At 32.8% G+C, this 13,840-nt stretch overlaps 1 protein-coding gene across 1 annotated transcript; it reads left to right on the forward strand.

Annotated features, from left to right (window-relative positions):
- Positions 1-2,481: 2,481 nt before the first annotated feature.
- On the forward strand, positions 2,482-6,797 carry LOC112018267 (probable LRR receptor-like serine/threonine-protein kinase At3g47570). Its single transcript, XM_024050784.2, has 3 exons — positions 2,482-5,531; positions 5,801-6,217; positions 6,475-6,797. Exons 1-3 carry the CDS (start codon positions 2,819-2,821, stop codon positions 6,486-6,488), a joined length of 3,144 nt encoding a protein of 1,047 aa, XP_023906552.2. The 5' UTR covers positions 2,482-2,818; the 3' UTR covers positions 6,489-6,797.
- The last annotated feature ends 7,043 nt before the right edge of the window (positions 6,798-13,840 follow it).

Here is a 13,840-nt window from a genome sequence, read left to right on the forward strand (position 1 = left end):
GTTGTCTTATTATGAAATTTGTTTTAAGGAGAATAAAAAATGAAAAATCATGTACGTCTATAGGTGTTCTTACTCTAAATAAAACTTAAAACGTTATTTTATGTGTGTTTATATATATCACTCATAGCATTTAGTTTTTTATTTCTATTTTTTTATTTAAGTGGATCTATCTGATTAAGAAAGATCTTTTGTTTGTAGAAGTCAAGATGGCGTATCTTAGGGGAGGGAGGATAAACTTATAAATGTAGTAACATTATAGAACTTTCTTATCAATTAGATGTTATGTACTACTCAATTCATTAACTCATTTTTGGGTAAAATTTTAAAATAAAATAAAAAAGATTGAAAGTTAACTATTTTATAAATCAGATAATTATCATTTTTTAAGTTCTTGATATTTTGTTAGCATGAATAGTGTAAAGTGGTCATGTAATGTTAACAAATTTCATGAAGTTATGTAATATTAACAAAGAGTTAGCGGTCAGAAGAAATTTTGTAACTTGATTGACCACTTGATAATTTCCCTCACCTGTAACTATTAATTATCAACTTGATCCATGCTCGCAGCCAAGCATTCCGGAATTTCTTAGTCATCCTAACATTGGTTCAAACCATTTCTAGTCTTCGTCGTTGTAATGGCATGGCAAGAAAATAAAAATGATGGGACCACGAAGACCTGTCCAACTCGATGTTGCCCCAAGTCTTTGGCCACAGAAAGTCCAACTTTTTTTCGGATTCATTAGGCTTCACTTTCAGTAGCTTCCAAGTTCCAAAAATAATAAGTTCGTCCATTTGGAAAAGGGAAATGATTTACTGGATTGCAAATTGGCAAATTGCTCATGTGGGCCCCTTTCCTTACTTTTTCTGTTTCTTGCCAAGTTTGAATTAATTATGGTAATGTATGATAAAGAGACAAATTTCGCCCATTGCGGTATTCACTCACAACAATAGATTAAACTTATCATCAAGCTAGGGTAATTAAGAGTTGACACCGTATCTCTTGATGTGTCTAGCTAGGGTTTAACCCTACCTCCCATTGAAATATTTTTAAAAAGAAAACAAACAAACAAATTTGTTTTGTTTTTGATAAATAGGGGATTTCAACCTATAACCACTTCTTGAAAATTAATCTTATCATCAAGCTAAAACACCCATTAATTTTTGGTATTAAGTATTAATGGAGATTCGAATCCTAAATTTTTTATTTGATTATAAGAATTTTTAGCAATTGAGCTAACTCGAACTCACAACAAACAAAGAGTTTAGTGGAACTTAATCCATCCTCGTGTTTTAGTCCTTGTTATTAATGGTGCTATCTTTTCTATACCAAAACCTTTCACTTGTGTTTGATTGATCACTATTGCAAGCAAGCCAGGCAATCTTGACTTCTTAGCCATTTGGTCCATTCCAAGTCTAAGTCGTTGTAACTTGTAACTTACGATGGCTAAGCAAAGAAGAATGACGAGACTAGGAAGACCTGTAGATCTCGATGTTGCACCATGTCTGAATCGACAAACTTCACTTGCAGGTTGCAATAGCTTCCAAGTTCCAACAACAATAAATTGGTCCCAATGCATTTGAAAATGGGCAACTCATGACTTGATAGCAAATTGCTCATGTACATCAAAAAAAAAAAAAAAAAAAAAATTTTTTCTGGTGGTCGTGGCAAGTTTGAATTGATTATGGGAATGTATGATGCAGGGACAAATTTTGCCCAATGCATATACATTCACCATAGATTAAACTCTTTCAAGCTTGATGCATGCATAATTTTAACCATAGAAGAGAATTAATAAATGGTATCACATAAAGTTGTAGAAAAAATCCTTAGAGAAGACGACCAAAGGTGTTACATAGAAATCAAACTGGATAACGCTTCCTAAGGTGCATTTATATCATGCCTTGAAACATTTTGGGATGGGTAAATGCTAATCTAATGTGGTGTTAATAAGAACTAAGAAGCACCATCGTTTTAAATTTTAAATGGCATGAGAAGAAACAAGGAGTGAATTTTACCATGAAGCAGGTCTATTTTCATGAAGATTTGAACACTTGAATAGCTTTGGGCCTATGGATTCCAACTTTGCGTATTAGAAATTTAGAACAAAGTTGTATTAAACATGGGCCTTTTAATCTAAATTGAGTTGATTGAGTCAATATATTACTCGTACCAAGCATAACAAAATCGAACGGAATGCGTAGCTCTCCATTGTTATCAAACCTGAAACAAGTAATTTATTTGTCTAAAAAATACAAAATCTGTTAATTTGAGAGGAATTAGTCCTTTCCTTCTGTCCTCATGATGGATATACACTATTTCTTTTTCAATTTCTTTTACAAATAATATAGTAGTTGATAGTTGCCTAAGGCTTGTTATGAAAATTTCAAATATGCGTGTAGTCCACGAATATAATAGACTTATATATAGGGTATATTATCCCCTTTTTGTAGTTGGCTCCGGTCAAAATTTAGTTTACAAACTTTCAATTGTTATATTTGTACCTTATATCCGGTGCAATACCTAGGTTACTCTGTATTTCTCTCACAAAAACTTACTAGCTAGCTACCCATTCATAACCAAAGCTTATTTAAATATTCTATATAATCAATCAAAAAGATTTTCCATTACTGATTTAATTAAAAATTTCCAAGTCCCTAAAGTCTTTTGGGTAGGGTCCGCAATCTGCACGATATACAGAAAGTTCAATCTTCACATTCTTATAAATAGCGTTTTTCTCGGAGCTCTATGCGCAGCAAAATCAAACCCTCTGCTCCGTTTCAACAAATTAAAACCCACTGGTAACAAGCTCGACTCTGAATGGGGCTTTCCCAGTTGAATTCAGCTCCCCCACCTTCACAAACCTCTTCCTTTTGTATGTGTGTCTTAATTTTTTTATGCTGGTTTGGCATATTAATCACCTCTGTGGTTGGCGGCAATAATGAGACAGACCGGTTGGCATTGCTCGAGTTCAAAGCTAAGATAACTCAGGACCCTCTCATGGTTATGAGCTCTTGGAATCACAGCATCCACTTCTGCCAATGGGGAGGGGTCACCTGTGGTCGCCGACATCAAAGGGTCACTGTGCTGGACTTGCAGTCTTCGAAACTGGTAGGCTCCATATCACCACATGTTGGAAATTTAAGCTTTTTAAAGAGTCTAATCCTCCTAAACAACAGCTTTCATAATGAAATCCCTGTAGAAATTGGTCGTTTACGTAGATTGCAATTCTTACGATTGGCCAATAACACACTTAGTGGTGAAATTCCTAGCAATTTATCCCATTGTGCAAACCTCAAAGTCTTTCATGTCAGTCACAACCTTTTGGTTGGAGAAATTCCTGCAACGCTTAGCACCTTCTCAAAGCTCCAATTTTTTGCCATTCACAACAATAATTTGACAGGGAGTTTTCCACCTTCTTTTGGAAACTTATCATTTTTAGAAAAGGTTACTGCAGCTTACAATAACTTGGGTGGGATTATCCCTGATTCTTTTGGACAATTGACCAGACTTTCATTTTTTGCTGTGGGTGTAAATAATTTGGTTGGTATAATTCCCCCCTCAATGTTCAATTTGTCTTCATTAATACTATTTGATGTTGGGGTCAACCAAATCCAAGGGAATCTTCTATGGGGCTTAGGTATCACTCTACCCAATATCGAAATATTTAGCATTGCTGTGAACCAATTGACTGGATCTATCCCTGTTTCAATATCTAATGCCTCAAATCTAGATCAATTTCAATTGACCGAAAATAAACTAAGTGGAAAAGTTCCTTCTTTCGAGAAGCTAAATAGAATTTCGATGTTTAGCATTAGTTCGAACAATCTTGGAAATGGATTGGCAGGTGACTTGAATTTTCTCTGTTCTTTGACAAATACCACCTATTTGACTTTATTGACCATAAATAGCAATAACTTTGGGGGAGAGTTGCCCGAGTGCATCGGAAATTTCTCAACTATTCTTACCATACTATCTCTATATGAAAATAAAATATCTGGAAAGATTTCTAATCAAATAGGAAATTTGATCAACATGGAGAGACTCGAAATGTCGAACAACAAAATATCAGGTAATATTCCCTTTGAAATAGGAAAGCTTCAAAAATTACAAGTTTTGGATTTATCTAATAATAATTTCTCTGGGAGTATTCCATCATCTCTTGGAAATTTAACGATTGTGATAAACTTGCGATTACATGCAAATAATCTTCAAGGCAACATCCCTCTAAGTCTAAGCAAATGTCGAAATTTGATAGAGTTGTATCTTAATAATAACAATCTTAGTGGTTCAATATCCCCGAAAGTCATTGGTCTCTCATTCTCCCCAAATTTTCTAGATTTTTCTGCCAACCAATTCACTGGTATCCTTCCCAGTGAAGTAGGAAATTCTATAAATCTAGAATATTTGAATATTTCTCAAAACAAGTTGTTTGGCAAAATTCCAGCAAGTCTTGGTAGTTGTGTAAAGTTGCAAATTTTCTCCATGAGTAGAAACCTCTTCCAAGGGACCATTCCTTCATCTTTGGAATCATTAAGAGGTCTTGAACAATTAGATCTTTCTAACAATAACTTGTCTGGCAACATTCCAAAATTTTTTGAGCACTTTCACTTTTTGCAATTTTTGGATCTATCTTACAACCATTTTGAGGGTGAAGTACCAATAGATGGAGTATTCAAGAACACTAGTGCAACTTTGATTAAGGGGAATGGTAAGCTTTGTGGGGGCATAGCTCAATTTCATCTTCCCCAATGCAAATACAATAAATCCAAGAAGAGGAAGTTAACCCTTACCTTAAAGTTAATTATTTCTATATTGTCCGGCCTTCTTGGAGTAACTGTAGTTGCATCACTGCTACTTGTTTGTTCTTTAAGAAAGAAAAGAAAAGAAAATACCTCATGTGACTCAGGAAATCTGCTTTTGAATATATCTTACCAAAGTCTCTTAAATGCAACCAATAGGTTCTCTTCTACCAATTTAATTGGTGTGGGTAGCTTTGGATCAGTGTATAAAGGAATTTTAGATCATGATGGACATACAGTTGCTATAAAGGTGCTCAACCTTTTGCGTCATGGAGCTAGCAAAAGTTTCATAGCAGAGTGTCAAGCTCTACGGAATATTAGACACCGAAATCTTGTTAAGGTGCTTACGGCATGTTCTGGAATTGACTATCAAGGTCATGATTTTAAAGCTTTGGTATATGAGTTCATGGAAAATGGCAACCTAGATGAATGGTTGCATCCAACTCCAAAAACGAATGAGACTCTTGAGAAACCAAGGAATTTGAGTCTTCTTCAAAGATTGAATATTGCCATTGATGTTGCCAATGCATTGGATTATCTTCATCATCATTGCCAAACACCAATAGTTCATTGTGACCTTAAGCCTAGCAATGTTCTTCTTGATGATGAAATGATTGGACATGTAGGTGACTTTGGTTTGGCAAGATTGCTTTTTGATACTACCCGAGAATGTTCTATTGATCAATCAAGCTCTATTGGAGTAAGAGGCACAGTTGGTTATGCACCTCCAGGTAAATATGAATTTCATTTTCTAAATTTATTATATTTCCTTTTCCCTTCTCCTTTTTCTATGTTTTAAATCCTGGAAGGAAAAGTTTAATAAGGATGTATTTTATTGAAGATAGAATGTTATATAACAAAATTTCCACTAGCTTAATTCTTATTACGTGCCATTAAAAAGATCTTTTAAGACTGGTAGGTTATGCATCTTTTTCCTTCTTTTTTGGGTAGAAAAGTATCCTCACATTATATATATGTTATTTGCAATTGCTAATTGCAGAGTATGATATGGGAAATGAGGTATCACCATATGGTGATGTCTATAGTTACGGCATATTATTGTTAGAGATGTTCACAGGAAAAAGGCCTACTGATAATATTTTCCAAGATGACTTCAACCTTCATGACTATGTTAAAGCAACTTTGCCAGAACAAGTAATTGAAATTGTAGATCCCATCCTTCATTGGGAAAGAGAAGAGGGAGAGACACAAATGAATGACATCACTAGCAATGAGTATCAAATTCCAAGTCTAAAAATTCAAGAATGCATGATTTTGATACTTGAAATTGGAGTTGCTTGTTCAGTCACATTTCCAAGAGAAAGGATGAATATGGGTGCTGTTATAATTGGGCTACATTCAATTCGAAAAAAACTTCTTGGGACTGATATACCTTCACAAGGGCTTCAAGCCACAGGTAAATTTTGATTCTTTGTAGATGTTATACTTTGATAGCACCCCACTCATCGTGATCTAATCATCTAATATTCTAATTTGATAAAACCACTCCAAATGTCTTAAGGGAATAAAGGGACATTGATTTAACGTTAATGAATATTTTTTTTTAATTCATTTTTATTTTAGGAAAAACGTCATTTAGCATACTGTCAATTTTTTAAATGAAGCTTATTATTCTAACATATTGAAGTTTGTTTTTTTTTTCCTTCATCACAGGCGCACAAGGATGATGACTTACTATCAAGGTTGTCATCATGATTTTCAAAGTTTATCAAATAAAATCATTGGAGCAAATAAAATCTTGTAGCTTCCCTATTGCAGTCATGTATTTTTTTCCTCTTTGTATCAATTATGTAAAATTTTCTTCATTAACGACCCTTTGTTTTAATATACTATTGATTAAGATTTTGTAGCCAAAGCTATTCACAATATAGACTCAATGAATTTACATGCTCAAGAAACTTTACAATGATATATGTGTAGATTCTCTATTTTATTCTCAATTATGATACATATTATTTTGCGCGTGCGTTCTCCAATGTTGAAATAATTGAACGATGCACATAAACTCTCAAATCTCTCTCTCTCTTTTATTGTGTTAACTTTGCTTTTAATCTTACTATTATTCATGTTTTCAATCATTCTTTACCTTTATTTTATTAAGTTCTCAATTTTAGAAAATATGCAAAAATTTTATTTTAATTTACTATCGAAATCTCAACTTTTTATTTAAACCAATTGTGTTTTTATTTTATATTTAGTCACAAATGAATTTTTTACTCTTTTGTCCAACTTTTGATTTTAGTGTTTAAAACGAAAAGAAAAATTAAAAAAGATAAAAATACAAAAAATAGTGCTGCTAGTGAGGCTGAACCCTTTTTCTGCATCAAAAACAGAACAGCTAGGGGGAGAGGATTTTCAAGAACTTTTTTTTCTAATTTCATTCTGTTTCTTGTTTCTGATTTACTTGGCATTGCATTGAGTTTCAGAACATTTTTGAGAGAGAGATTGAACAATATTTTTTAGTGAAAATTGAAACCCATTACCTAACTATGACGAGTTCGTCTCACCTATCCTAAATCTCAAAAATGGGCCTTTAACTAGTCGCGTTTCCTACATAAATGTTTAGACTTTAGGCCCACTTCTATTTTTTTTCCTACCTTGGGCCAAAATTAAATTCATGGGCTGACCCGATCTTAACAAAATAAGCTCTACCTTTTCAAAGCATAATTCCAACACCTCCTTAAAGAATAAAATCCCGTGTTAACGTAATTTTTCATACACATTCACTCACAACTCATTTGGTCTTGGGCCTGTCTATCAATGACAAGGCCTCCTTATGCTTATATGGGCCTAGTCCCATTGGGCCTTCAAACCGACCCGTTCCCCCACAGTAAGTTCAACTTCTTGTGTATTCATATAGGTTTCAGAGTCTGAATAAGATTATGAGGTTATCATTGAAAACACCACGTCGAGGTCGATGTACAACCTAATATATCAATATCTATAGTGTCTGCAAGATCAAATAAAAGAACATGCCCTAATTTCTTGATCTCTGCCGCCATTTCATGTCTCAGTTGCTCCTCTGTGTAGCAGACAGTACTATCATCAAATTCCAATTATTTTTATCCAATAATCACATGCAAGTAAAACGAATAATTCTTTAATTTATTTAATAGAAATTCGAACCCCTCATACTCTATTTGGAAATTGAGAATATCTAAGAAAGAACAATAAAAAAATAAAAACATAAAAATCAGACCGGCTGAATGAGTGAGCAAGTCAAGAAATAAGGTTCCAGAATTGTCTGCGGTGACCAATGCTTGAGCTTTCACCCTGCTTTGGTGACCTACTGAAGAGCCAAGAAATATGCAAACTTGATCGTAAAGTGACCATATTTGATTCCAGCCCACTGGTAGTGTTATTGGGATTTGATTGATGAGAGCCATATCATCCGGAGAGTATTACTGGTGCAGTAGTTCAGTGTCCCATCTTCTTGGTGCTTCAATAGTCAACTTAGAAATTGATTATTTTTGCACATAACAGTCTTGAAACTTCTTGTAAGGAATTGGATATCCTAGTAAGCTTAAGTTTTTGAGCCAAATTGTTTTGGCAAAGGAACAAGTAAAATAAAAAATAAAAAAAGTTGTCACAACTCTCCAAATGATGTCTGCAAAAACTTCATAGGCAATCACCCCTGTAATCGCATTGGAGCAATCTGTGGCATATATTTAAGGACAAGGATTTGCTGCAACCTTGGTTGCAGCAAGTCCTGCATAAAGGTGGATATGGCAATACGTTAAAATGGCACCTGTCTAGTTAGTGTTTCTCACTTCTCTCTCTTAACACTCATCCCTCTCTCTCTCTCTCTCACATGTTCACACATTATGCAGGACTTGCTGCAACCAAGGTATTGTTTATTTTTGCTAACCAAAAAGTAAATTAGTGCTTAGTAATATCTCCTGAAAGCTACATTAACCTCCATTAATCCTTTGTTGAATGATTAGCCTTAGGTTCCACCATCCAAGCTGGGATGCAAGAAAATTTTCCTCAAGCTGTTAGCAGCCACTTCAAAGCATCCTCTTGAACTAAGTACACACAAAAAAAGCGCTCATAAACCCTGGCCAGATTCATTTATCTTGTGGGAGTCCATGTCCAATTCTCTTCATGGAGAACACTAGAGAAACCTTGTAGAATTTCTTTCATTTAAAAAAAAAAAAAAAAAAAAAGGTTATAAACCTATTCATGGAGAACACTAGAGAAACCTTGTAGAATTTCTTTCATTTAAAAAAAAAAAAAAAAAAAAGGTTATAAACCTATAAATCTTAAGAGTTAAGACCCACCTAGTTGTATGAACTATGAAGTATGAACTAAAACAAAGCACAAGTCCACACAAAACAAGTCAACTAGGGAGGGTTGGTGGCAGCAACCCCGTGATTTTTTCCTGTGCCCTTGATAGCAGATTGATCCCCTGCTGATTTGGGGCGTCAAAGAGATGAAAATTTTGTCATCTTTCCATCTTAAAATCAATCACAACTGATTCCCACCAAAAAAAAAAAAAAAACTATCGGCTAAAATACAAATGGCATTCTTTAAGTTTTATTGAAATTTGTTCCTTTTTTAGAATTTTACTTTTATTTAATTAGGTTTTCTAAGTTTCAAATTTAGCCGATTCGAACTCTTTGTACAATTCTATTTTTCTTGACCAGTTCCAGAAGTGTTGGGTTTATGTAGTTGCGGGCTCAACGTTTACGTTATCGGTTAGGCTCTAAAACTTTTGACCGCACGCCAATTTTTGAACTTTTAACTCATTTTGGGTTGGACATAAACATAATCTTGTAAAAATCAAAAGTCAATGCTTTAGGCCTAGCCAGGATCGTATAAACTGAGCTCATTTTGGATGGGGCCCAATCTTATGTTAAACTAAAGACTGTTTCTAGGCCTAGACCAGTTAGGCGAGTTCATGAATTGGGCCAATTGGCCCTTCTCGGCTTTAATATGATTTTGGTCCAAGTAGTGTTGAATGAGAGCTCAGATGTTTGGGAAGCCGGAAGCAATGGATGATTCATTTAGACTGTTATTGATGCAGATTTGAATGATCTGCCAGGTTCATATCCCGCAATAGAAAGCTTGGGAAATAACTCCATTCTCAGAGCATTCACCAGCGTCTTTCATAGGGTTGGGTGTTGGTTCATTCGGATTTCTTACTTCTACAGGCTTAGACCTAGCAGATAGAGTGTCATTATAGTCATACTCAGATGAAAGACGCTAACTCAGATTACCCCATTTATCTATTTTTTCTCTAAGCAAAAAAAAATAATAATAAAAAAATAAAAATGATCTGAAGTATTTTTCATGAAAGTTGGGGGTAGATCTCAAGTTTTTAGATCTTTACTTATACTGTCAATAAACTAGAATGATTAACTGATAAATTAAGTGAATTCTATCATGAAATAAGTCTTTCTCCATATAGCTTTGCGTCCATAGAATATGGATTTCAAGTTTCAACCATGTATATTAGAACAAGTTGTCCCTTTTAATCTAGATTGAGTCAATATATTACTAGACCCAAGCATAAGAGAATTGATCAGAATGCGTAGCTCCTTGTTCCTGTCAAACGAGATGGGGCACTTTATTTGTCCAAAACATACAAAATTTATTAATTCAGTCGGTTAATTTATTTCATTTTAATTTAAACTTTAAGGGAAAAAATTAACAATTGAAAGTTTATAAACAAAATTACGATTGGGTCAAACCAGAAGGGATAAAAAATTGATATATACATGCAAACCTTTTTTTTTTTTTAATAATTTTTTTACTTATATACACAAAGAGAGAGAAAGAGAAAGATAATTTGAGAGAGTAATAAAAAAAATATTTTTTAATAAAATATAGTATAAAAAGATAATCGATATAGATATTTTTAAAAGTTTGTTATATAAAATAAAATTAAAAAAAAAAAAGTAAATTCTTATACAATAAACAAAAGAAAATTTTTACAAATTGATACGAATGCTTTTAAAGTTGAACTACAGAAGACCTTATCCATGATATTCACAATTCACATATTTTATTTGTTTGATACAAATGAAATATCCAACAAAACATCTTTATTAGATTAGACACCCTTCTTCTTCTTCTTCTAAAATAATAACAATAATAATAATAATAAAGGAGAGAAAGAAGAAGATTAGACGCCCCATCACTTCCACCAGCTGACATTCAACAAGGCAAAAGTCTATTTTGGTTGGAATCCTCCAGCCTGGCCAGGGGAGAGAAATCTTGTAGCGATCTTTCAAATAATAATAATACTTTACTTTAGTTTATTTATTTATTTTATATTTAAAGACAATTTTTTGTTTTGTTTTGGAGATTAATTTTTTTTTTTTTGAAGGCACTTCTGTTGTTAATTAGTTCCATTCTCTAAATAATAACAATACTAAGCAAATAAATACTATGATATTTATGTCAACAATAATAATTTTGAAGTCAATGATAATAATTTATACTAGTTTATGATGCAATAAGGATTAAGGATTTTTCATTCTCAAATAAAAAAGGGGAGGGGGGGGGGGGGATAAAGGATTATAGATAAGGGGCAAAAAAAAAATTGTAAGAAGTATAGTATAATATAAAAGGTAATTGAGATGGGAATTAACAATAATCCTTCTCAATATGAAGTTCATTTGGGACTTTACAATTTAATTATGTTAAAGTTACTTCACCATCTCAGTAAATATAGGTATAATAAATGTGTAGATTCCAATTAGCTCAATTAGTAAAGTTTTTTATTGTTGAATAAAAGATTTACGGTTCAATCTTTACCTACACCAAAAATCGATTGATGTCTAATTAAAACTCTCTAAAAAAAATGTATAATATATGTGAAATAAATAAATTTCTATATAAATATTAATATATTACTCTTTTTTTTTTAGAAAGATATTAATATATTACTTGAAGTAATTTATATTAGCAATTATTATCACTCAGACATTAGTAAATAATAAATTGTCTAAGCCTTGTAGCATCTCATCAGATTCAATGCACCACTAAATCTAAGCTTCTCCTCTCTTTTTTCTTTTCTTTTTTTCTTTTTTCTTTTTTTTATGGATGAGATAATTAAGTAATTTTTTAAAATCAAGATATTTGGTAAACATCAAAAATATAAAAAGATAATATAATTTTCGTTGATGCGTCAAAAAAATAATATTAAATAATATTAAGTTATGAAAATTAAAAAGAATTGATGATTAGGAGTCTTTGTATTTCATCCCCTACTTGTTGACATTTTCAATTACTGTAATATTATTATAAAAATATATATATATACACAAACAAACAAAGAAGCCATGTTTTTTATGCCAAAATTCCACACTCGTGATTGACTAGTGAAGGCGAGCCATGTTGCTTGTTCATAGTGACTTTGAGCAATTATATCAGCTTGCATAACATTCCGTCTATTTTACACTTAAAACCTACTTTTTTTATTTTATACCATCACTTTTACAAAATATTCATATCAGTTTATCTATTTTACAAGATATTTTAATAAAATATTCATTCCTCTCAATTTTTTTATTATTTCTTCAACTACCCTCTTTATATACGTGCGCTCTCTCTCTCTCTCTCTCTCTCTCTCTCTCTCTCTCTCTCTCTCTCTACCCATTTTTATCTGATTTGTTGCTCTCTCTCTCTCTCCCCACCCATCTCCATCCATCTCTATACCCGGTCAGATCTCCATAGACAGCTTTGCTCCTCAAACAAGACCCAATCTCCAAACAAGCACTGATCTCCAGCAAGACCCATCTCTTTACCCATCGCTATACCAGCAAGACCCATCTCGATCAAGCTCTGATCAAGCAAGACCCATCTTGGTCAAGCTCCGATCACTAAAGACCCATCTCGGTCAAGCACTGATCAAGACCCACGAGCTCCAGTAAAGCACCGATCAAGACCCATGAGCTACGATCAAGCACCGATCAAGATCCACGAGCTCCGATCAAGCATCGATCTGTCTCTCTATTGGTTTGTTTGTGTATGGGTGTATTTTGTATCTCTGTGTTGATTTGTCTGTGTGGATGTGTTTGTGCGTGAGTGTGTTTGTGTGCATCTGAGGAAAAAAGAATATGAGAAGATGGAGAAGCCACTGAGTTCATTGTGCACGGAAAAGAGAAAGAAAAAGGGGAGCAAACAGTGTGTATTTATACACAAGTTTACACTTACTGATGTAGGTAATTTTTTGCTCAAATTATGTAAAAGTAGCCAATTTTTCCATTTTGCACATTTATACCCAAATTGATGTAATTACTCTTACGGACCGTTCTTAGGCAATCACCCCACAAACAAAGAAGCCACGTTTTTGTCTTTTTTGTTTTGACTTACAGACCGTAAGTTCCGGTGCTAATCAAATAAAAATGACGTGACTACAAAGACCTGTCCAACTCAATGTTGTACAAAGGCTTCAGCTACAAAACACTTCTCAACCTTTTTAGACCCGACATTAATCATTTGGTCCCAGTGTACTTTACATATATATATATATATACACATATGTATTTTATATATATACATATATATAGTTGTTGTTTGATTTTAGTCTTTTAAATTTGGGTTTTTTTGTTGTTATTTAGGCTCATTTTTATTGTTGTCTTTTTTTTGTTTTTTTTTTTTTTTTTTTTTTGGTTTAAAGGGTTAAAAATTATGTTTGGAGACAAAAAATTATTTTTAGAAAAATACTAAATTTACAATATCTTCATAATAAATTTTATACAAAAAGTTATTATTGATAGATAAAAAAAGTAATATTAATATTAACTTTAAATTAAAATTAGTAATAACTTGCTGTATAAAATTATTTTGAAATTATTGTAAATAAGTTGTGGGCATAACATTATACTTATTTTAATTGAACTTAAATTATTATGTTTTTCAAACTAGAGTGTTGAATATTTTTTTAAGAGTGGTCATGATATATTAGTTTAGTTTTTTTTTTTTTTTTGGCAATTATATAGTACAATTCAAGTTCAACAACCCTGAATCCTAACATCAATAATGGGCCACAAGTGCCGTGTAGTCTTTT

This window comes from Quercus suber, unplaced genomic scaffold, assembly GCF_002906115.3.
Source record: "Quercus suber isolate HL8 unplaced genomic scaffold, Cork oak 2.0 scaffold_315, whole genome shotgun sequence".
Lineage (NCBI taxonomy): Eukaryota > Viridiplantae > Streptophyta > Magnoliopsida > Fagales > Fagaceae > Quercus > Quercus suber.